Source organism: Arvicola amphibius, chromosome 2 (genome assembly GCF_903992535.2).
Source record: "Arvicola amphibius chromosome 2, mArvAmp1.2, whole genome shotgun sequence".
NCBI lineage: Eukaryota > Metazoa > Chordata > Mammalia > Rodentia > Cricetidae > Arvicola > Arvicola amphibius.
The window spans coordinates 134,126,502-134,151,499 of NC_052048.2; the positions used below are offsets into that span (position 1 = coordinate 134,126,502).

The following is a 24,998-nucleotide window of genomic DNA, read 5'->3' on the forward strand; positions in this document are numbered from 1 at the left end:
GAGTAGGGAACCCGGATAGCTCCTTGGCCTGGAGAGGGCGGGAGGGGGGGTATGGGTGGAGGGGAGGGGAGGGAAGGGGGAGGAGGAGGGGAGGAGATGGAAATTTTTAAATAAAAAAAAAATAAACCATAAAAAAAAGCGGTGAAAAGTGGCCCGAAGATCGGTCTTGGTGGCAGGGTGCAGGAGGGTGCTAGACTTTGTGAAGACCTAGCTTCAATCTTCAGTACAAAACTTAAAGAAAATTCTTTCTTTTACAGCCTCTTGACATTAATTGGCAAATAGCTAAAATATGGCTGCTCTGATGGTTTGGAAGAAAATGGCCCACAAAGGGAGTGGCACTATTAGGAGAGGTAGCCTTGTTGGAGGAACCGTCACTGAGCGGGTGGGCTTCGAGGTCTCTTTTGCTCAGGTTTCTTCAGTGTGGCAGTTGATTTCCTGTTGCCTACGAGATGCACTCTCAGCTCCAGCACCCTGTCTGCCTGCACGCCTCCATGCTCCCCGCCATCATGATAATGCGCTGCACCTCTGAAATGGTAAACCAGCCCCAACTAAGCGTCTTCTTGATAAGAGTTGCCATGGTCATGGTCTCAGCAACAGAAACTCAAAGACAGCTAGTAAGGAAATCCCCAAGTCTTTATTGACACTAAATCCTTTATTTCATTCAAATCAGACACGATAAACATAGAACAATCTGGATGCCAAATAAGCAGAAGTGGGGTTTCGGAAGAGTTTATATGTGCATTTTATTAGGCTGTTTTCACAACTGAGACAGTTACCCTAGCACAGACATTTACAAGAATAGCCAGACTCGCTACAAGGGGCTGTACCAAGCAGAACTTTGGAAATTACAAAACAAATATGCCCAAGAGAACTGCAGCAGAAATTCAATTAATTTAGGTCACATCACTGTGCTGCCTTTTGCACTAGAATCCAATGTCAGCCCAGTCGTTCTTGGTGGTGGGTTGTGGGACACATCTAAGTTCTCACAGCTCAGAATTAGGGACCCCATGGATCATTCCAACCACCCAGCAGCCAATGGGAGCTGCCACAGAGCCAGCTGGTCTTTTCCCAGCTGTCAAATGCAGCAGGCAAGTCACCATTTTGCTTTATTTACCTTGCAGAACAGGACTTGTTATTCCTGCTTTAGCCATTCTCAGAATGAAAGCCAAGAAATTCAACGTAATGTAACAGCCCAACTCTCAAGACACTGTTTTATAGACACAGGTGTGTGGGGAACCCTGGCAGTAAAGGAAAACGCAATGCTTGGCTACACTTGTTAATTCTAAACTTGAACACCCCAGGTCCCACCCGGAAGCATCTTCTTACTCTCCCATTACCACGAGCTTAATTTCATATCCATTCTTTAACAATTAATAATTAAATTTTAAATAATTTCAAACTTCAAATAATTTCTGTATTTTAGATTATATGCTACTACTTCTTCAAAGTAAAAATTTAGAAGTGTAGTAATATGGGAAGGTTCATATCATACAGCACAAAGAAACAAAACTGATCCCTCCCAAGGGATCTTTCAACCCTAAGGGGAAAAATGCCTGGATTTGAAGCAGTCAAGAGACACAAAGAATCCTGACAAGTGAACAGCTGGCAGGGAACAGGGCTACATTTACTTCTGAATTGATGAGATATTTATAATTGTAAAATATCACAATACTTTAAAGAACATTTCACCAAATAACGGGTGGCACAACACAAAAGAGATTTTTTTTACAAACCACATGTAAATGAAAGGCACACACACACACACACACACAGATATATAACGATTACACTTTCTGTATTTTATCATTTATTCCAAGCCTAGACCCACATGGCAAACTCCCAGCAAAATTCATACTAAAAAGTATGTAAGACCAGTCCCTTTCTTTCCACTATTGTACCACTTGTAAGAACAGAGGCATGCGTGTACTTAGGATTATAATTATATTCTTTAAATCATATTTTAATATTGAGGCTTAGAAAATACAGACACATGTATTTTTTTCTTATTGACTTGTAGTTTATTCAGGTTTGTCCTCAACAAATATGTGTTAAGAAAGCCTGCAGGAAAGGCTACAGCCCAGCCCCTATGGAGACCAGCACTTTCTATCCTTTATCAAGGATGATTGGATCAGGGTTTTCAATTTCTTCCAGGTAAAAGTAGGCCTGGGAGCATATGCTTATAATCTCAGCACTCAGGGGTTTAAGACAAGTCTTTCCAAAAATAAATACATATAGATACAAACACACACACACACACACACACACACACACACACACACACACAAACACACACACACACACACACCAAACCTCACCACCAGCACCAAAAATCTTTTCCAGAAGAAACAGGGTCAAGTGCACCCAAGGCCATTATCCACAGACCCCTCCTTGTCAAATCTAAATTTACCTCTATTTTTCAATGACCCTCAGGTCTCTGAATTCCACCAGTTTACTCTAAACCCTGGTTTCAAAGTAAAAAAAAAAGGGGGGGGGTATGGGGGGTGGGGAAGGAGCAGCAGTAATGCAAAGAACTCAGAGCAGAAATGGAGCCCACACAGCAGAATGCTACCCAGCAGAATGCTACCCAGCAGAACGCTACCCAGCAGAACGCTACCCAGCAGAACGCTACCCAGCAGAACGCTACCCAGCAGAACGCTACACAGCAGAATGATACACAGAACGCTACCCAGCAGAACACTACACACCAGAATGCTGTCATTTTTATGCACACATTAGCTTACAAGTTCTCAGTGGTCTTAAAAGTTGTTTCCATAATTCTGTCCCAACACCTGATTCAACAAGAAAGCGTCTCAGCTCTGCTAGTCTCCCTGCACCTCTTTATTTCAGACAGTGAACACAGACTCTGCTCTTTCTTGTGGGTTTTGTTTGTTTCCTGAGCCGGGGTCTTGTTATGCAGCTCATAGCAAATTCAGGATTCCTCTGCCACAGTCTCCTACATGTTGGAATGGCACATGTAAGCTAACATGCCTGGCAAATGTTCTTCTCCTTCCGACTAACATTCATGAAAAGACCTTAAATTCTTTTTTTGAGCCTGTTCTAAATAGGGTAGGCAGGTAAAATGAAAATATATTTTCTTCCATTTCCCAAAAACAAGAAGATGAAAAAATTTATTTTGGGACATCTTCTTTCTACTAGGTATTTAAAACAAAAATTAAAGGAAGAAAGCACGCCAGACTTGAAGGCATATATATTTCATTATTTTTCTCTTGTTTCTGCCTCAAAATTCCATGTCACCCTTAACATTACCTAATCTTTTAATATCCCATAATTTTATATTCAAATTAGCACACAATATGGCTGCTTCTGTTCTTTGGTTATCCACATCGGTTATGCACAATACAATGTCTCTTATAGCCATTTGTTGCTGATATTTTGGTTTGGGAGACAAGCTGTGGCTCAGGCTTCCCTGGAACTTGCTATGCAGCCCCAGGGTGACCTCAAAGTCACCATCCTGCTTCTCTTACCTCCTCCCCCCAAGTCCTGAGATTATAGGTGTAGGCCACCACATCTGGCCCCCATATATATTTTTAATCCAAGTGGTTATCTAATGATAACCACTGATTGTTTACTACAGAAAACCACTCAATCTGCTGAGTGTCCTTCGGGATAAATATATCAATAATTTAAAGCTAACTCATAAAGGCTCCATAAGTCTGTTCCCTTTAATGTTATATTACTTCGAAATATTTACACACACACCACACATATACCAAATTTACACAGTTTGTGAAAATAAGCTATAGATTAATTACAAATACACATTTAGGGATTCACAGTTGAACAGCAAAATTATATGCAGGTAAAAAGGAGTGTAGGTTTAGATTCCCAATTTACCTAGCAAATTGACATGTTTGAATATACTTTCTAAAAGATTTATTCTTCTTCATAAATCTCAGAAATGAGGAAAATGGAGACATAAACTTCAAGCTATGTCTACAGCAGTATGAGTCATTGCAACATTATCTTTACTAACAAATGACTCAACTTGCTTACTTTGTGTGGAAAAAATGATACAAACATACTGTTTACAAAACACACAACAACAAACTTACATACACCATCAACAAACAGAAACACTGTCCGTGTTTCCCTGTACATGTTTTGATCAAGGAGTCTGTACATTCTTCTTGGGAGATTAAGGAACAGCTGGAGCTATATAGCACATTTTTAACTGCAGAAAAATAGGAATGGATGGGGAAGGGGGTAAAAAGAGTTCAAATACACAAGAGAGCTATTTACAAATCTGGATACACTTCAGTCCTGTCTTTTGCCTGAAGAAGTTTGAAGGGTTAAGTTTACTAATACATGGTCCAGAGTACATGATACAGTAACAGAAAAGTTTTTCATTTTGACTCCTTGGAACATTTATCAAAAAATAACACTTGTGGGTATTCTTCCCTAAGAATTTCTGCATCTCCTGGGAGTACTTTTCTTTAGTAAATCTATGCTTGTTTGTCTCTAAAACATTAAAAATGAAAACAAAGAAATAAACAAAGACACTTGAAAGTTGGAGCATCCTGGAGTCCCAGGTACCCAGGGAACTGAAGCAGGAAGACTGTTTGAGCCAAGGAGTGCAAGGCCAACTAGTGAGAACTGTTTTAAACAGAGAGAAAGAAAAGAGGAACAGTTGAAGATAACTCACTATCTGTCAAAATTCAGAAAAACCCGTCCAACTGAATAAAGAACGAATTCACTAAAAAGAAACCAGATCTGCTTGGTAATCTTAAAGATTTGAAAGCCCCAGACTCACTCTCTAGCATCACAAAACAAAGCATAAAGATTTACCATTCATCGAGTGTACCAAACCACTTCCTTTTCCCACTCAGTGCGGAGACTCACAATGGCTTCACAGCTTTGTCATGGTGCTTATGCTGAGCTTGTACACTTGCACATAGTGATGAGGATTTATGAAAATACTACTGTGTCCACGGCTGGTAAGCTTACACTGTATTGGGGTCTATCAGTTCACAGGGACACAAAGGAACAGGTGGCCTTCTGGGTATTACCAGTTTCTTGCTATGCCCGCCGACACCTGCTGCAGAGGAACCCTGAGTCCAAGCTGGTGATCAGGCCCATCGCCCGCTGGAGGCAAAGCTTCTGCTGAATGAGAAGTTTATCTCAGAGTTCTTGTATTTTCCCCAGGCACCAAAGGGCACCACGATTGCAGTGCTGTTGTCTTCTGTACCATACTGTAGTGCCTGTAGGAGCCGGGAGAAAGAGAAAAGCGAAGAGCTGGAGTCGTTGGACTTCTGTGCAAACAGACAGCTTCCTTTCTCCAGAAAGTTGACTGGTTCTACACAGTTAACAAATGCAATTATCTAACACAGCTTGCGACTGTCTCAACCCTGTATCTATGTTCCACTATGGCTATTGACTGCACGTGAATAATAGATTATCCAACTATTTCCTATCCTCTACTATAGCAATCTTGGCAACTGAAACAGCTTTAAACTGAGAAACACTGTTGAGTGGCTCCCAAATAGGACACACCCAAAACCCTTAGCACGGTGCCAATCATGCAAAAGCCTTAATAAGTGCTAATTCTTACCAACAGAATTGCCTATAGGAATTTAGTTGAAGAAATTAAGAGCTTTGGAGAGGAATAAAAAAAGAACAAAATATAACATGCTTGTCTGAAAACAATACTAGAAACCTACCCCTTGGTATACTAACTTAAAATCTAAAATCTCAGAAATGGGTATGTACAAAAATGTTTGTAGTATTCCTTCTACGATGGTTACGTGGGCGTTAACTAAAATGCCTGCAGCAGGACTGTGAACCACTTCTAGGAGCCACTTCAAATAGTGAGTGCTGACGGTGAGCCAGTACCGTTCAGAAGGGCTTAGGGTTGCAGTTAGCATCAGACAGATCAAAAGATCTCACAGCCTGAGTTAAAAGATGTCTGGTATAAATAGCTTCAAGGAATGTAAAAGGCTTACAAACAAATCCTAAGGGAAAAACATGTTTAAAATGTATCAAATATACCATTATACTTAATGTATAGTTGTTAAAGTAACCATTAAAAATGGTGATAAAATAACAGGCAAAGAGGAGAACCAAGAAATATGATCTTTAAAAAGATTTATTTATTCATTATGTATAAAGTGTTCTGCCTCTGTGTATGCCTACACACAAGAAGAGGGCACCAGATCTCATTATGGTTGTGAGTCACCATGTGGTTGCCGGGAATTTAACTCAGGACCTCTGGAAGAGTATCCAGGGCTCTTAACCTGGGTCATCTCTCCAGTCCTGAAATATGAATTATTAAAATCTCATTCTGTAAGTCGATTCCACTAACAACAAGATGCAAAGCTAAACAGTAAGATCTCTGTTTTTCTCAAGGCTTTGTGCCTCGCTCAGTAGGGGAGTGCTCACCCTGTGTTCAAATTCACTGTAACACTCAAGCTAAATCACTAGAGGCCTCTGCTGTCCCTCATCCTCTTCTCTCTGGGAATTTCCCACCTGAAGCTCCGCTACGTCACCTGTTCAGTCACTGCGTGGGCTGCTTCATTAGGATCATGGCACTGGTTGACAAAGTCACAGATCTCTTGACTATTCACCATGAAGTTAATCCCATCTGTGGTGAGGACCAGGAAACTGTCCTCCGCATGGTAGAGCTGCAACCGGGAGCAAACAGATGTGATTAAAACTAGGCTGTGCCCTCCAGTGATCCAGTAGCGTGGAAACTTTATTTATTTTGCAGAATGGCCATGTGGGTCAGAGTTCATGGGCAAACCGAAAATGTAACTGATAATCAATACCACCTGGGACAAACCAAACTTTTACCTAGCAATACCAAGAAAGAGGCCAGACAGCCAAATGCTGAGAGTCTGGATTTAAATGCGGCTTGTATTATTTGGCCGACCCTTCCATCAGTCGACGGTGTGAGCCTCTGTATGCTTTAACTTGTGCTATTATCTCAGTCTGTTTCTCTTCCTTTTAAAGCGAAGAAAGTTATATCTCTTTTGAACAGAGGTTGCCACAAAGCAAATCCTACATAAGTATTTTGTTTTCATAAAATGAGTTTTTTTTTTTTTTTTTTTTTTTTTTTTTTTTTGAGACAGGGTTTCTCTGTGTAGTTAAGTTCTAGCTATCCTAGAACTAGCTCTGTAAACCAGGCTGGCCTCAAACTGAAAAGATGGGCCTGCTTCTACCTCCCCAGTGCAGGGATTAAAGGCGTGCACCACCACCACCTGGAATAAGACATTTTTTTAAGGCCAGAAATCCTTCCTTGAATTCTGAACATTCATGCTCCACCATTTGTGAAAGCCTACATTATACTGTGCTGACTCAAGAGTTGTAGAGAAGCAAGCAGTGGACCTGTATCATGTTTGGCTCAGTTTAGAGTAAAAGAGGCGCTACACTGAGTGTTGAACTGAGTGGAGAAGGGAGGCCAAGAATGATTCCCGAGCTGAGAATGCCTCTGTATGGCAGGCTTCGGAAAAGGATGGGCCACAGAGCCTCTCTGCCAGGGGAAAACAAAAGCCAAAGACATTACCCTCCTCATATTGGAAACTAGCATCTTACTTAGGAAGTTTATTCTGCACACATTAGTCCCCCTTAAAAAACACATCTCCTTCAGGTAAATGTTCCAGGACAGCCAGCAGCTGGAGCCGAGTCTTGGGTCATTCCCCGTGGATGACCCAGTGTTTCTTACTCCTTCTTACCTTAATCCTCGTTGTCTCGGGCTCTGCAATTACGCCACTGACTTTAAGATCCAAATCTCCAATACTCCTTGTCATTGCGAGTCTGCCATTTACATGGGGCTGTCCCAAGCTATTCCAAGACACAAACCCACCACATTTCTTGATCCTAGGAAAAGATAAAATTAATCATAATGATGATGATGACAGTATTATAGGAAATTAAAGCACTGGTTTAAATACCAACTTTAAAAATTGAAATCTGGAGCCTTCTATGTCAGCCCATACCCATAATCCAAGAATTCGGGAAGGCTGAGAAGGATTTCGAGTTTTAAGGTAAGCCCATGGTAAATGCCAAAACTTTTAAGTCCATAAATAAATTAGATAAAAATGAAAAACTTAGGCCACATATGGTATACGCACCCAGATAGACCCAGCATTTGAGAGGCTGAGAAAGGAGAAAACAGATTAGGCTGCATGGTGAGATCCAGTCTCGACAAACCCAAACCACCCCAAACAAAATCTGGGCTGAGGTAGTGGCTATGCACAGCAGCGCTTGCAAAGAGGCCCTGGGGTTTTATGCCAGCATAGAGAATGCCACATTCCATTTCTATGGCAACTACAGCTATCACCCCATAAAATGTCTGGTCATGGCGGCAGTACCTTTCTTTCTCATCCTTTCTTTCTGGGGTATGGTCAGTGGTCAGCTTCATGGGTTTTCCTTTTCTACACAAAAGAGCCCGGCTGTCTCCAACACTGGCTACAACCAGTTCAATACCATCTCGCAACAAGGCTACTGTGGCAGTGGTCCCAGAGGTCAGGAGGCTTGCTACAAATATTACAAAACAGAGTATCAGTTAGCGACAGAGTGCTCGGATATGGGGTTTTTACTAAGAATAAAACAGAAGCATTGTAACCTAAGGCTGGCCCGTACCGTTCCAATTTAACAAGAGCTATGCAAATGCCCTGCAAACAAACCAAGGAAGACCATGCATGCAGAGAAACAATTAATTATTTAATTCAGTTACAAGGCTCCATGCAAACAGAAAGGTTGGCAAACTAACTTGGTGAGCAAAGCATCAGTGTCTCCAAACGGTCTGTGTGTAAAAAGCATCACAATGATGATGCCTTCATGTGCACAGCAGGTGTCACAACAAAACATGGAAATGCCACTAGTCTGGCTGCTATGGCAGATGGCAGATCTGCTGGGCCCAGTTGGTGGGCCACCTTTCTAAAATCATGAGATTTGGATCATTCTCTTTCATTCCTTACTCCTGTCCAGTCAAAGTAGTGCTAGTTAGTAGGTGAGGAGAGAAATGCCAGGTCCAGACCATTCGCTCTTCAAGTTCTACAGTGGGCATTTTTACCTTCTAGAACTATGATAGTTTATAAATGTTCACACACACACACACACACACACACACACACACACACACACACACACACACACACACGTACACACTGTAACAGTTAAAGAACCATACCCATTTCTGGTTTTGATCTTTGTTGGCTGTATGCCTGAAGAAAAGTTACCCCCCCACACACACCTTAGATTCTAGATCTGAATGGTAAAGAATGAAGTTCATTCCAGTTCCTCATCAACATGACATACTCAACATGATTAGCTCCAAAAGTATCCAATAACACAATCTGCAGCCTAAAGCAGATGAGCATAGCCAGCTGCTTCTCCTGCAGCCCTGCCTGGGCAGGAATTTGTCAACAATGTGCATCTTCTCTGCCATCGAGGGGAAGCCCAACGTCACTAGGCTTGAGGCTGCCGCTCTTTTTCTCCCCAAGCCAATCACCTTTGTGCGTCTTCCTTTGATTTATTCTAACATCACCTGCTCTGTGCTGTTTACCATTCGTAGTAGAATCGTTTAAGGTGCGTCGAGCCTTCTGGAGAGTGGAACGACTATGAAACTATGAACTGAAGGATAATACAGCAAAGTGGAGCAAGTTGAGAAGTAACTCATTTAAAGCAGGAATTATCTCTAGTGATACTGTTAATCCTATAAAGCATTGTCAAAAGTTTAATTGGACTAGTTTTTTTTTTTTTTTTTGCAGTAAGAATTCTATCTCCAATCACTTGATTGTTGCTCTACGTAATATTTGTAGAAAGCTTCCTGACCATCCAAAGGTGACTTGTATGCTATAAACTGATTTAGAAACCTATAATTGATTTAAATGACAGTCAAGTCTTTCCAAGATGTTTTTTAGAGACAACTTTTCAAGCTTCACCAAATATTGCATTTTAGAAAGAGATGAATATGTTTTCCAGTCATTATATTAAAATGCCTGCTTTAATCAGGAAAGTAAATGGAAAAGCCATGGATAAAGTCTACTCAGTCTTTTGTAGTCATGCTAAGTTTACTGAGAAACGGCATTGACAATTGCACTATCTTCCCATTTATCTCTTGATTTTGGAACCATTAGATCAAAGCAATGCTATCATATCACAGCAATGTTGAGATATATGTCAGCACACGACAGAAATGCTTTAACATAAGGACCGGTGATGCTTATCTTACAAGCGTTACAACTTCCAACCTGATATTAGTCAAAAGTCTATACAACAATAGTTCAGTCAATTATATGATCTACTTTCAAATGGTTTTACAAGGCAGGGAGGAGAAGTCAGGCATGCATTAGATGCTACCAGCCCAGGGAATTCTGAACTCTTCACGTTAGCTCTCATCAACAGCTTTTCATAACGTGATCTTTCATTGAAGCATGTATAAATGAAATTTCAGTTTGGGCTGTAGTTCCCAGCTCTCTCCCCTCTGAATTTAAAAGACCTTGGGCTTTTATCAACTCACCTTCCCAGTTTCAAAATCTCAGGATATATGGGGAAGGTTTCAAAACTAACCGTTGATTCTGGCTTGATATGCATCTAAGAATATAAATTAGCGAATCAGCACTTATTTCCATTTAACAGTTAACACAGAGGAAACAATCGTCATTGTCTGCCCTAACAACAAAACTAGAAAACTAAGACATTGTTCAGGAAGTCTTAACACTCACTGGATACTTTATACCGTACATCGTCTCACTAGCGGGACAAGGAGGAAATGGGAACGTCCCAGTAGCTTAGGTTAGGAACTGCGAGACTCTTTTCACCGGAGACAAAATTAAGCAGATCTCTCTTTCCGCTGAAGCCCAGCAGATAGTCCACAGGCTCCAGGTCTAGAGTTGCTGAGGAGGCACAGCTCTCTGCCACAAACAACATGCACAGAGGCAAAGGGGAATTTCACCCAGAAATTACGCTCAAATACAACAAACCTGTAACACAAAGGAGAGCAGAGAGGGAGCTGCAAAATAAGGAAGAGGATTTCCAGTAGGGGACATTTCCCTCGCAAATCACATACTATACCAGGAGATGCTACATCAATGATTTCAAAACTCAGCAGCTTCAAGTTGATAGTGTCTATTTTTCCCATCAGACTAACATTTCTCATAGTGTTGAAACTCTAAGATAGAAAAAAAGTACGCACGTATGCATCTGTACCAAAACACCTGTGGTGACACAGACACGCTCTGCATATGTGTGTTGCACGCGCACGATTGAGTGCACGCCTGCACACACACTCAATCTTGAAGATAGCAAATTCAATCTTTTTATTGGGCCAGAAAACAATGCAGTGTAAATTTGGGTCACAGCAATATTAGAACTGTCCTCTAAACAAAATAATTTATATTCGATATATCAGTACATAGAAGGTGTATGTAAACTATAGTTTACACCAGGTGACAGGGCTTCAGTTTACACGGAGAGGCAATCAAAACACCCCCTATGCCAGAAACAGTTCTGTGTTCACAAGCCATTTGTTCATAGCATAAAATGTAAGAATTAAGTACATTAAGAAGAACTGTTTCCAGTTGGAGGACTTAAATTCAATGTTTATATGAAGGCCAGTGTGGCTCTTGAACGATAAGATTTTTTATATTTGTAACTTGATGCAATCTAAAGCAGGTGTTTCTGCTGCTCTCTATCTCTTTCCACAGTGGTGCAGGACGATAGAAGAGAAGGAAAATGACCACAATTTGGAACAGCAACAAAAAGAGTAAAGTCTAATGCCACCCCCAGTGATTATTAAGCTATGTAAATAATAATCATATAAACTAATATTGCTGCAAAATTTATTTAAAATTGGTGATCTTGACATGTATAACTTTTTTTGTCTAACTTGTTTTGTTTTAAATGGTTATTTGTTAAAAAAATGAAGTGAGAGGGTATTTTAACTCATTACTTGGTTTCACTAAATGTAAAAAAGACTGACATAAATCGAATTTAAAATTTTGAAGGTGATGCTAAAAGGTTGGAAGGCTAGTTTAGTGGTGGAATACTTGTCTAGAGTGTATGAGGTCTGCTAAAAAATAATCCCCACTCTCTTGTCTCACAGCAAGGGCTCAGGGGACGTGAAAGTAGAGGAGATACAAAGAAATGAGAAAAGACAGCAAGGGTAACCATGGTCATAGAGAATGTTTGCCAGCTAGCTCTGGCTCAACACACACATACCAAAAAGAGTACTATCTACCTTTAAAAATACTTTTAAAAAAACACTAAAATAGTATTTCAACTCAATATTTCAATTTTAAAAATTAAATTTGGATAACTTTGAAACCTTATGTGAGACAAATCTAATTTTCATTTCATCTGATCCTGAAAGACTAGCACATAGTATTCTGTCTTTAGTAACTTTATTTTGCCATCTGAAAGATATTTACAAATATATCTTTAAAATAGTTCTCAAACTCTGGTTTTTAAGAAGCATCTGATATGCACAATAGTACACAGAACACTTTCTAAACACTTTCTAACCAGCGCACTGGGTACCATCCTATTTTGTTCCCTTTTAATCAGTTCTTCATTAAAAAGAATAATAAATTTTAAGACATCTTTATGAAGTTCTAAGATTATCCCAAAGGATGAAAGAGCAACTAAAGTAGCAAAATATATCTTACTTTGGTTATTAGAAATAAATGATATTATTTAACAACTGGATTGTGTGAGTCATCTAAAAAGTCTCTAGAAGATGTACAAGTCAAATTCAAAATCTCCTGAATTATGATTATTAAAAATAGACAAACAAGTTAAACGTTATAAATTCCATCTCCTGAATTATAATTACTAAGAGAAACTGTTTTTAAATTTGACACCAAGTCTAATATTGATGGTTTTAATCACCAGCATTGATTATATCATTTTTAAAAAGCTTGATTGCACTCATGAAGGGTTAATGAATTTTAGTGTTGGCCATATGCCAATGCTCTGGGACATTGTGTTCTATGAGTCATGGGCAGTAAATACAGCTGTTTGTAGAACAGCTGGAGCACAGTACTGACACTGCATCCCTTAAACGCTGTGATGAAGCAGCCAAGTACACAGCCACCCTAGTAATGGGTAAATCCACACCAAACCGACTATTCTAAAAATGCTGGGCGTGGTGGTGCATACCTTTCTCTGTGAGTTTGAGGCCAGCCTGGTCTACACAGCCAGCTCCAAACCAGCTTGGGAAGCTTAATGAGACTCTGTCCCCACCCCTCCAAAAAGTAAAACCATGAGAAACTGTTTCACTTCCTCTTTATGTGTTTTACTCTTTAGGAGAACAAAAGCTAAATCTTAAGCAGAAACTGCACCCTCTGTCAAGTCCCCACTAAAGGAAGGGGAGATAACTTTGGGTGCAAAAGGTAGAAGACAAAATGATTTCAAATAACTCACCAAGTGAAAACTACATGTGCAGACAAATAGAGAAAGAATGGGCCATCAAGTGTACTGGGGAGTGTGATGGTAAGCGTCTCACAGTAACAGGCAGGGGCTGGAGAAGCAGCTCAGGGGCAGAGCCTGCTGGCCTGGCATGTTCAACAGGGATGGGGTGGGGAGGCTGATATTTAAATGGTACACTCAGCTATCCTGGGGCCACTCTTTCCCCTCTCTTGCTATTAAATATGCTAATGAGCAAGGCCCTAATCTCCACTAACCATTTCTTCTCTTTGAGTTGGAGCTCCTTGTGTGTGAAATGGGGAGAATCTCCGCCTGGCTGAAAATGGCATTCCTGGGGGCGCTTTGCTTGTTAAAAGGAAAGAGAACTAAGAGCAACACCCCCCCACACGCTGTAGCCAGTCAGCCAGGAGCACATATTACATGGCTGCTGCAGACGTTTGCAAAATTAACTTTGTTGTCAATGCACTTTTGGTGAGCTAACTAGAAAATATTGGATATACTTTCCTGAAATTATTTTGATAAACTTAGTCAAAACAAAAAAAAAATTTACTTTAAAAACTTAACACAGTACATGAGATTTTTTTTTAAAATACATTTGTCATGTCCTTATACTTAACAAAACCAAAAATATCACTAGTTACCATAGGAAATCTGGAAGATGGAGAAAGAGAAGACAACTATCTCCCTTCTGACTATACAAATGGGTGCCAATCAGTCATTTTCTGTCAGACTTAGGATTTATTACTAATATTCTTCTTTTTAAAAATACATATTCATTTATTTTGTGTGTGCATGTATGTGTTTGTTTTTAAGTGTACACAGGCATGCCGCAGCACATGTGTGAAGGTCAGAAGCGAACATACGGAAATTGCTTATTTCCTTTCCCCATGGGGTCTTGGGGCTAGAACTCTCAGGTGATGAAGCTTGGTGGCAGGCACCTTTACCCATGAATCCCTCTCTCTGATCCCCTAAAGCAAATGCTGAACAATTATCAACCTTGCAGATGGGATTATCCTGTAGTGTTTGAACTAGTGGTCTGGCAGGGGGATGAGAGCCTCTTAGTATGGACATCTTGTCCATAAAACTATTCATCAAATAGACTGAAACATTTTAAAATCTTTTTAAAATTAAAATTCAGTAACAACCATTTTGGAGCTTCCCCTTCTGAAAGGTCATTATCGAACATAAAAGTGGGACCCTGACATCAATTCAGATTCTAAACAGCATTTAAAAGGATTCTATGTATAAAATTATTTCTGTAAAATCTCCCCACAAGCAAACATGCAACAACATTCCCACCACTGAAGACCTTCCCCTTCGGTTTCCCCTTTCCCCACCAATCCTTAAGGCTCTGAGGCATGCCCCTGACTGGCTTACCATCAGCAGACAGGTGGGCGTAGCTGGAAAAGGCTTTATCAATTTCTAGAAAGGCCATGGTCAGGACCGTTTCCAAGTCTTTCTCCCGAGGAAGCAGATCCCTTTGGGGGAGGAAAGAAAGCTGCGATCACTCTGCAGTGGTTTCTCTTCTCAGGCAGTGCTGCAGCAGCCACTCCACACAACAGGCCTCACGCTTTCCTCTCAGATGCTTTGGCTGAGGACTCAAGAACTGAGGACCATATACTGATCTCTGAATGTACTATGTATCGTGAAGTGTGTCACTGTTGGGCTGGGGTTCATGCCATCATGCTCCGGGTATGCGGTGCTGGAGAGGCAACTCAGAGCTCCCTGTTAGGTAGGACTAACTGAGCTACATCAAACCCGAAGCTTCTTAAAGGCAAAGGCATGAGAATCTAAGTTGGGGAAAGTGGTGCTGGTGGTCGCCTGCAATACTAAGACTTAGGCGGTGAGGTCGGTCAGGAGTTTAAAGTCATCCTTGTTTTTAATAATCAGTTCTAGCCCAGCCTGAGATGTGGCACTCTACCTCGGAAGAACAAACAAGGCTGTCTGAAGATATAGTTTAAGTGGTTGGGTCTTTGTCTCAATTGGAAAAAAAAAAGAGCTTCAGGTCTTTACCTTCTGAGCCATCTCACGATCCCCAAGTCCTTTCCTGTTCTTAAAGAATTCTTAGTAGTGCAACCCTGATTAACTTAAATCACTGAGTTTGTAGAATGAGGCAAATCATGCAAAACTCAACTGACAAACTACTTCTAACTACACATTGGAAGGTAAAACAGTAGCCCGTGGCCATAACTGCCACGCTGTCTCCTCTCTTTAATTCTAGAAGCGGTGTGAGTCTCAAAACCATAATGAGCGTTTTGGGTGAGAATGGCTCCCACAGGCTCATGTATTTGACTGCTTGGTCCCCAGTTGGTGGAACTGTTTTTATTTTTATTTTTGGAAAGGATTAGGAGGTTTCAAAAACCCACACCATTCCAAGTTAGCCAGCTCTCTCTCTCTCTCTCTCTCTCTCTCTCTCTCTCTCTCTCTCTCTCTCTCTCTCTTTCTCTCTCTCTCCACTCCCCCTCATTTGTAGATAAGGATATCATCTCTCAGCTATTGCTGGCTGTTGCCATGCTGCCTGCCATCATGGTCAAGGACTCTAACTTCCTGAAACGGTAAGCAAGTCCCCAATAAACTTTCTTTTATAAGTTGCTTGGTCACCATGTGTCTTCACAGAAAAGTAACTAAGACAACAAGTAAACTTCTCTGTGCCAACAAGAGTAAATACTTCTTCAGGAACACAGAGGTATAGCTCCATGGGTAAAGTGTTTGCTGTAGAAACATGAAGACCTGAGTTCAAATCCCTACCTCCCATCTAAAGACAACACGCGGCTTTACATAGAAGCTTAGGGGCTCATGGGCCAGCCAGTCTAGCTAAAAAAGTGTGAACTCCAGGCTCAGCAAGAGACTCAATCTCAAAATGTACATTAGGGAACGATATAGAAAGACTCTGATGTCAACCTCTGGCCTCCACACACAGATGAGTGCACACATACGCATGCACACACACAAATTACCACAAACACAAGTGAGCACACACATGAGTAAAATTTCTCACAAGTTATCTTTGTACTTTATAATTTACTGGAAATGGTAATCTAGAGGCGCAGATTCTCAACCGCGTTTCTCAAACGGCGAACAGGTATACCGCCACGCTGACTACTGCACACACTGATGCAGTGGCACGTGAGCACTCGAGGAATTCGGCCTGCACTGGCTATCTCAGCCACAGGGAGACTATTTCAACAGCCCAGAGCAACTGCAAAACCAAGGTCGTCATACATACATCACACATTTCTCCATGTGCGTGTGACAGAAGTCAGCAGCTGCCGGTCCCCCGTGCCCGTCGTATACTGCAAAGTACAGCACCTCCTCTGTCAGCTGTGCGAACCCAAACCGATCTTCGTTTTCTTTCCGTTTGCCAATGAGGGAGGCACAGCCCACATTCTCCAGGCTAATTTTGGGGATTGGCTTGCCATACTTGATACTAGGTGGCAGCAGAATTGGCTCATCGATGCGGTTATCCCAGATCCCAAAATTGTCCCAAGTGGCTGGCTGCCCGCTTCCATCGGGGTCAAATCGAGAACACCTGGGCTCGGTGGTGGAGCTGTAGCAGGCAGGAGTCACCTGCCTGTTGTCCTGCAGGAAGACGGAGCTTAGCAACACTCTCTTCTTCACCTGGTTCCCGCCACTTCTGGCCAAAGTAATTAAGGCCGCCGACAGCATACTGTAAAGCCAAAGGCCTCAGTCACAGGGAAAGACAGAGCAATAGCAGAATTCCTTGAAGAAAATTGATGCACCTAGGGGTGGGGGGGGGGCAAAGACAAGGTCATAGTCAATAATCCAAAACGCTGCTAATACATCATCAGATGCCAGAAACAAAAGCCATAGAGTCTGAATTGTGTGCGCGCGCGTTCAGGCAGGCATGTTGTCTGCCTGCATGTGTGTGTATGGACTCTACATTCCATTCTTGAGAATGCTGAATCAAATAATTTGCCTACCCCCTTCATGGTGTTTGAATTCTATAACATTTGATAATATGCATATACAAACAACACATGTATCTCCAATTTAACCTGCTATCACTTTGGGGCCTTGCCAAAATGAACATGTTGATTCAGTTGGCATGAAGCAAGGTCACACGGTACATGCTACTCAGCCGTGACCACACAAATGCTGGTCATCAGGCCACACTCTGGAAGTAGAGATCCTTTCCTCGCAAACTCAGTTGCTCTGAAGACAAGATGCTGTAAATGTCAACAAGAACAACTGCCTCTCCTAAGGGCGGAAATAGGAAAAACAGCTGGTTGCTAGAATATTTATAATAATTCTATACTCAAAGAGTAGCCAAGTTTAACAAAGACACAATTTGGGATCAGGGTTTCCTTTTTACTTTAAATATTTTTATTTATTCTTTAAGAATTTCATATTTTTGTCATATTAACCTAACTCTTCCTACCAATGCCTCCAAGGTCCACCCTACTTCCCAGCCCCATACTTGGTGTCCTCTTTTATAAACATAAACCATCAACTCCAATTTGAGTCACCCAAGTACTCCTGGGTGTGGGTCCACTGGGTAGGGGCACAACTGACCTACCGGGAGCCAGTCTCTTAACCTGACTCTTCCTCTCCCAGAGGCCATCTGTTGTCCAGAGTTCCTCAGTGGGAGACTGATGCACCCCTTCCCACTCCATGCTGGACAAAGGTATTGTATTATTCTCAACCACACAAACCAGGATTGTGTCTGCAGTGCTAGCTACTGAGGACAATGAAGTAAAAAGGATCATTTCCATTCAGTTCAGATCAGTCTAGGAGACATAGTGGAACACTGTTTCAAACAGTTGAAGTTTATTTCACAATAAAAAACGAGTTAAAAAGATCTATCTGTTCAGGGTCTGTGGATATGATGGTATCAATTAATCTCTCCAAAATGCATCAACATTCACAAAAAAAGCCAGTTGGGGTTCATATATGCAGAAATGCACCACACATTTTATTTATTTTTAAATGTATTTACTATGTATGCAGTGTTTTGTCTGCATATATGCCTGCAGGCCAGAAGAGGGCATAGATCTTATTACAGATGGTTGTGAGCCACCATGTGGTTGCTGAGAATTGAACTCAGGACCTCTGGAATAGTAGCCAATGCTCTTAACCTTGAGCCATCTCTCCAGCCCACACTACAAACTTTAAACAATAACTTTCAGGTGAATTTTTGTGAATTCACTTTAGCTAAGGGTGGGAAGGGCCATTATCCTGGTCAGCAGGTAAAACAGTTGAAGAAAGATGCAATACAAAAGAACTCCCTTAGAAATCCTGATGAGGATGGGAGCTAGGTGGGAGGAGGGGGTAGGGAGAGGGATATCTAACACTAAGGATGTTCAAAAAAGTCATAGAAACTGCCTAATACATATACATATAATATCCTCTTGGGGTCAGGGAAGAGGGAGAGAGAAATTGTACACAGGAGATGCTGCTGCTTCTGGAACCCATATGTAGCCAAATAAAAGTTTGTGGCTGGGTGTAGGATACCCCCTCCCGCCCCCGGCTGTCTGTCAGGGGTGTACCAGGCTGCTGTGATTGCTCTTGGTTGCCCAATGGAACTATACGGGTAAGATCCCATTGCTGAATCCACCCACCACACACTCTGTCCGCAGAGACTGCCTTGTAAAGTCCTATCTCCCTACCCAGAGATGAGTGCCGCTCCCAGACCTCATTGACGTTGCTTTGTGTGTGGACAGTGACTGATGCAGACACTCACAACCGATCAAAGGAACACTCAGACAACAGTGGGACATGATACTACACCTCTCCCCTCAAGGACCATCCAAGAAGATGGAGCAGAAAGAGTCTAAGAGCCAGCCGCTGGGGAGGAGTGGTGGGAAACAGTGTCTTCTAAACTTGACACCATTGCTGCACTCTTGAACTCACAGCAGCTGGGGTTGCTTGCACAAGACCAAACCAGTCACCATTCTAGGATGGAAGGGCTGATGGGTACTCCCAACCCATCCCTGAGGTGCTATGGACAGCTGGTGGATTCTGGGAGAAGGAGAGGCAGTTTTCCTTTAAAAAAAAAAAAACTTTTTAAAAAATATTTATTTTTTATTATGTATACATTATTCTGTCTGTGTGTATGACCGCAGGCCAGAAGAGGGCACCAGACCTCATTACAGATGGTTGTGAGCCACCATGTGGTTGCTGGAATTGAACTCAGGACCCTTGGAAGAGCAGGCAATGCTCTTAACCGCTGAGCCATCTCTCCAGCCCAAGGCAGTTTTCTTTACAGGTGTAGCAGCTGGTCTGTTGACTATGCTCAGGAAGGCCCACATCCGTGAGTTGATGATGATATAAACTGGAAACAATGGTCAAGGGGGAAAATGGCATGAAGGCAAAAGTAGGGGCTGGGAAGTAGATTTTAGAAAAGTTGAGAATAGTGTGTGTGTGGAGGAGGGGGTTGAGTATGATCAAAATACACTGTATGTATTTTTTTTTAAAAAAACAAGTATTATATTTTGACCAAATTTTGAGATATACAGAAAACTGGCAGCACACATTCTGGGTGTATCTGTGAGGATGTTTTCAGAGACCATGAGAAACGAGTTAGTGCTCGGTCAGCAAATGGAGGGCAAAAGACTCATCCTAAGTATGGGTGACATCTTCTAATAAGCTAGGACCTCTTCTTAAGGGGATGTTTTTCCTCCTGATCCAGTGAACACCAGACCCCAGCTTCTTCAGCCTTTGAATGGAGATTCACACTAGCGATTCTCCAGGGTGCTTATGGACCTTCAACCCCACGCTGGACTCATAAAAATTTCAAGTCATACTTCAGCGGCCCATTAGCTCCCAATAGAACAACGTACTTGGAAGGCCCAGTCGGCCCCTGTCTCTGCGCTCTGGCTCCCTGCGCAGCAGTGTACTTGTCCCCTCGTACAAGTCCTTCTGATGTTAAGGTGCCACCCGCCACAGAGTCTTCATCAGAGCGCCTGCCAGCAGCACGTCCTTCAAGACCCAGAGCAACCTGAACTAAAGTCACCCAAACAAACTTATTCTGTTTTTATTCGTTTTTCACACCTATTGGTTTATCTACTTATACACGGGCATGGAGTACAAGTTCCTTGGTGCATACGAGGAGGTCAGAGAAATACTTGAAGGGAGCTGGCTCTCCCCTTCCGCCGTGTAGCCTCCAGGGACAGAACACCAGTCTTGGCAGCAAGCACCTTTACCCCCTGACCCATCTCACTGGCCCAAAACAAATTTTTTATACTATTTCCAGAGTCACAGGTTTCAATAAAAATGTGTGAGTTATAGGTGACAGCAAAGAGAAATTTCAAACTAATATAATGTGGCATTATTGGAAGTTCTAATCACTGATGGATGTGATTGGCACAGCAGTAATTATTACTTCTAACAGATGAAGCAATATGTGTGAAAAATAAAAAAAATTAGTTTGTTTAGGTGACTTTAGCTCATGCACACTTACTTAGCAGGCATACACCCACCTTAAAGTAACAGGACAGCAGACAAATGACTGAAGCTTTAAGACAGTTCTAGAATATTCTCTGGCCCTCCTTTTACGCTTCTCTCTAACCCTCAAAAAACCAAATGATAAACACAACTGCTTTCTCATCAGAGAAGAAATGCTCACAAGATATATTACTGAATGATAAAATTAAAGTACAAGTGGACAGTTCCTTTGAGCCTATATAAACTAACAGTTATCATCAATTTGACCTTCCCTCATATTATCAACACTGTCACTTCGGAAAGTTAGCAGAGCAGTTATAGAGAAACACTTGCTGGAGAACATTCTGCTGGCTGAGATTCAGTGTGGGCAGCTCCAGAACTAGGTCAGCACTACCTAGACAAACAGATTTAAGTGGTTCCATCTCCTTTGCCAACCACACCAAAACTAAACCACACAGATCCCTTTTAGAGCCTCAAGAAAACTATTCAAAGACAACCTGTGTTTCTAAGCTACACAACTCTCAATTAAACCCCACACAACCCAGAAGTCTAGCTTAATAGTGGAGCCAGGTCTTAGCTTGCATAAGACCCTCAATTCAGAATCTAACCAGCCCCCAAACAAAGATAAAAACAGCAAGAGAAAAGCAAACACCCTCACCCCAAACCAAACAAATCTCTGTACATAAAGAAAGTCATCCCCTGTTTCAAGTTTGGAAAAAACAAAAACAAAACAAAACAAAACAAAAAAACCAAAAAAACCCATCAGACCCAGAGATCTTGGAACAGGTGCAGAAATGACCATGAACTGAACAGCAGACGAGAGGGGTGGAACAGAAGCATGAAAGACAGCAAACACTTAAAAAAAAAAAACAGCAATAAGCAAAGCAAAACAAAACAAAAAGCCATGCCCTTAAACAGAATGGAAAACAGCCTGACAAACGCCCAAGCATTGGCTTTGTCAGACCAGCCAGCAGCAGTGAGCTGGGATAAGCTTATCTATCAGTTGTCCACTAAAAAGCAGTTACTTAGCAAGTTGTTACTAATCAGGGAGAGTTCCATAAATCTGCGGATTAGAAATCTAAGCTAACCAATGTTAGTAAGCTACTTAAACAATTATATTTAATCTTTCAAAGTGAAATCACCCTTTTACTGTTTTTACTACACAAAAATGTCCCAGAAAAGTAAAAGGAACGCAGAGCATATACACAGACGCATATGACATAGTCTACTAACAATAAAGTAACTTTGAACTATGGTAAGGAAGAAAATAAAGATAAATAATATGTTTGGAATTCTAGATATACAACATAACAATCTCAAATATATTGGTAATTTTACATAAAAGGGGAAAAAGAATGCTTGCCTGAACTATTTCAAATTCTTTATTTCCCAATCAAAACACAAATGGAGTATCACAATTTAGTCAACACTGGTCTTTAAAATTATATATGTGCATACACACAATTAAAAATACCTTATGTATTCTAGCTACTATAAGCATCTGAAAACATGCCTTTCCACCATTTCCACAATGAGTCCTGTGACTAAACCAGTCTCCCTTCTTCCTCTACCTGATACTTAAAAGTGACCAGAAAGGAAAGAAAGAAGTCAATGTTAGAACGAAGGTGTCCCCATGTAAGTAAGTCCACCTAGCAGGAATCTCAGCCAAGAGGCTAAAGAAGCTGCGTGATGTCCTTGGCACAGTCGCTTCAAGACAGCACTGGCGAAACTCACTTCTACGGAGCAGCAATCCCAGGCCAAAGGCATCAGGAAGGGAGCTTTGTGGGGTGGTCTACCCCCTAGAATCTCACCACTTAGGGTGTGGAGGCAAGAAGACCAGGAGTTAAAGGCCAGCCTGGGCTACTTGAGATCCTGTCCCAACAACAAAAACACCAGGATTGAAAAATGCATCTGCCTCGTCAACCTTTGAATTTTAGCGCCCACATGCACAGCTGCAAGACGATGCACCGATTTTACTCTTCATATTTCTCCCGTGTGGTGCTTGCCCAGCAGTTTAACTCCCAGAGCTGTTCCATTTTATTTCTGGAAGAAGGAGGCACTGTCTCTATAGCAAGTTTTGGCACGGGGAATTTGAGTTCAACTGCTGATGAATGCCCAAAACAGTTCAAAAGGGAAATTTACTGCTACCACTTTAAGCAAGCCCTGGCAGAATCGGGAGTTCTGGCAAGCAGCATTACTGATATGGCTTGGATTTTCCTCTCTCCAGGAACCCTGGGCGGTAACTAACTGCATAGTTGCACTGTGCTAACTTATCATAACACAAGGCAATTTTTAATATTTTTTAATTTTATTTGTTTATTTGTTTATTGTGTGTGCCAGTGCAAGCCGGCAAAGGTCAGAGGACGCCTTGGAGGTGCACCTTCTGTTGCTATCGGTAGATCCTAGTGGCAGAACTCAAGCATCAGGCTCGGCACCAGGCAACTTCACCGGCCAAGTCCAAGGGCATCACCAGCCGATTTTTAATATCCTTAAACTCCAAATGCCTTTACCATCATCACCAACGAAAACCCACTGCACCCCAATAAAAAACTAAAATCATCTGAAAAGTCTCTGAAATGTATTTTAGCAAATCTGCACTCAATGTCCTTACCTCCTTTTAGGAGGAAAGAAAATGTATTCGCTTACAGGAGCAAAGAAAACAACACTCCCTCCCTCCCCCCTCCCCCCCGCAGTGTGCTCCAGGCGTCTGTTTAGACGTGCGAACTGAGACTAGAAATGAAAAGTACTTACTACTCAATTCTGTGAAAGGGGTGCTGACGTTGTCAAGGAAAAGGAGACTCAGATTGCAAGGAAAACAGTTATTAACAAGAACTCATTATCCGAAGCTTTCGTATTCAATGGCGTTTGTCATACTGTGGTGATCTGGTTTCCAATTTCTACAAGGTATAACACACTATCTAGAAGGGCAACACCGTCCCTTCCAAGCAGCCCTGCAGATCTCGGGCGGCCCCCACTGCTTTTTCCCTGGGCTCCAGGTTCCACAGAGGGCACATCTGCTTTTCCCACCTGGGGCACGTGTAGGTGAGGCTGGGGGCTTTTGCTGTTACTATTTCTCCAACTCCTACCACAAAACACCAGCGGCGCTTTGGAGACTCGAAATGGTCTAGCTGCTTCTACCCACAGCCTCATCTTTGTCTCCTCCGGGTGAATGCGCTCATCTACAGAAACAGGCACCAGGAGCTACTTGGCCTTAAGATACGGTGCTTTCCCAGCAAAGTAAAACACAAGCCCTCAGATCCGAGCCACCAGAGCTCCGCAATCCTTCTCTACACCCATCTCCCTACAAACCCCGCGGGACAGGGTCCTGAGTTGGTTTTCTGACCTTGGCCGAATCGGGACGCCGCAGGACTCCGGGCAGCGCAGGCCAGCAGATTTCCGGGCACCCCCGGGTCTTCAGTCCGGGAAACAGGTCCCGCAGTGGCCACGCCTGCTCCCTCGGGCTGGAAGGCATCTGGGGGGGCCTCGCTGCAGGGAATCTGGGGCGGCTTCGGTTTTCCCCACTTTCTCTGCCCCTCCCTCCGACTCTGCCCACCCTACTAGCCCAGCTCCTACCGCGCTCACTTCCCGACTGAGGTCAAGTTCAAGGCCTATTGCAGCAACGGAAGAGCCGGATGCCCGGGTGCAGCCTCCGTGAGCCTCGGCGGGAACAGCTGCACTCCACCCGACACACAGAGCCCGGGGTGATGCGCATGGGGCTCGGCCTCAAAGCGAGGCCGAGGAAGCTGCGGGAACCCATCCCATATTTCTGAGGAACGCTCCATTCCGAGGACCGCCAATAGATTCTCGTCAACAACCTAGGGGAATGAGCGAAATTGAACTATTCAAGCGCTTACCTCGTGATGGTCTGTAAATTTCTTAATTAGCTAATGAAGGAAAGAGAAGGCTTTCTTGGATTATAAATAAGGCTGACTTCTCTTGTTGATGCGAATCTCCAGAGCTAGCAATTAGGGAAGCCACAATCTCCTCTGTGGAAAGGCTCGAAAATTTTTTCAGCCGCTGGCCAAATGGAGACCGGGAGGAGTCTGCTCCTGATGATTGACAACAACTCCGACCAGCTGATGCTCTGCAAGCCTCGGTCCCTGCTCTCAATCTCAGCCAATCATAGATCTAGATGGGATCGAGCCTCCTGCACGGGTAATTTGACCTCTCTGATTGCCAACTGAGTGTAGCAGAGCGACGGCAAATTG

General features: G+C 42.4%; 1 protein-coding gene across 1 annotated transcript; it reads right to left on the minus strand.

The window, feature by feature from the left end:
• Positions 1-615: 615 nt before the first annotated feature.
• Positions 616-24,848, minus strand: Ppm1k (protein phosphatase, Mg2+/Mn2+ dependent 1K). The gene is made up of 7 exons (XM_038318556.2): positions 24,645-24,848; positions 16,613-17,126; positions 14,764-14,864; positions 8,328-8,493; positions 7,689-7,833; positions 6,504-6,638; positions 616-5,219 (listed from the first exon to the last, which is right to left on the minus strand). Exons 2-7 carry the CDS (start codon positions 17,050-17,052, stop codon positions 5,088-5,090), a joined length of 1,119 nt encoding a protein of 372 aa, XP_038174484.1. The 5' UTR covers positions 17,053-17,126; positions 24,645-24,848; the 3' UTR covers positions 616-5,087.
• Positions 24,849-24,998: the final 150 nt, after the last annotated feature.

Bases quoted from the DNA above. Each gene is read 5' to 3' on its own strand.
- Ppm1k (XM_038318556.2), bottom strand. From the start codon at position 17,052: ATGCTGTCGGCGGCCTTAATTACTTTGGCCAGAAGTGGCGGGAACCAG. The intron at 6,639-7,688 runs GTAAGAAGGAGT...TCCCGGTTGCAG, and splicing joins CCGAGACAACGAGGATTAAG to CTCTACCATGCGGAGGACAG. The intron at 5,220-6,503 runs GTGACGTAGCGG...CGGCTCCTACAG, and splicing joins CCCACGCAGTGACTGAACAG to GCACTACAGTATGGTACAGA.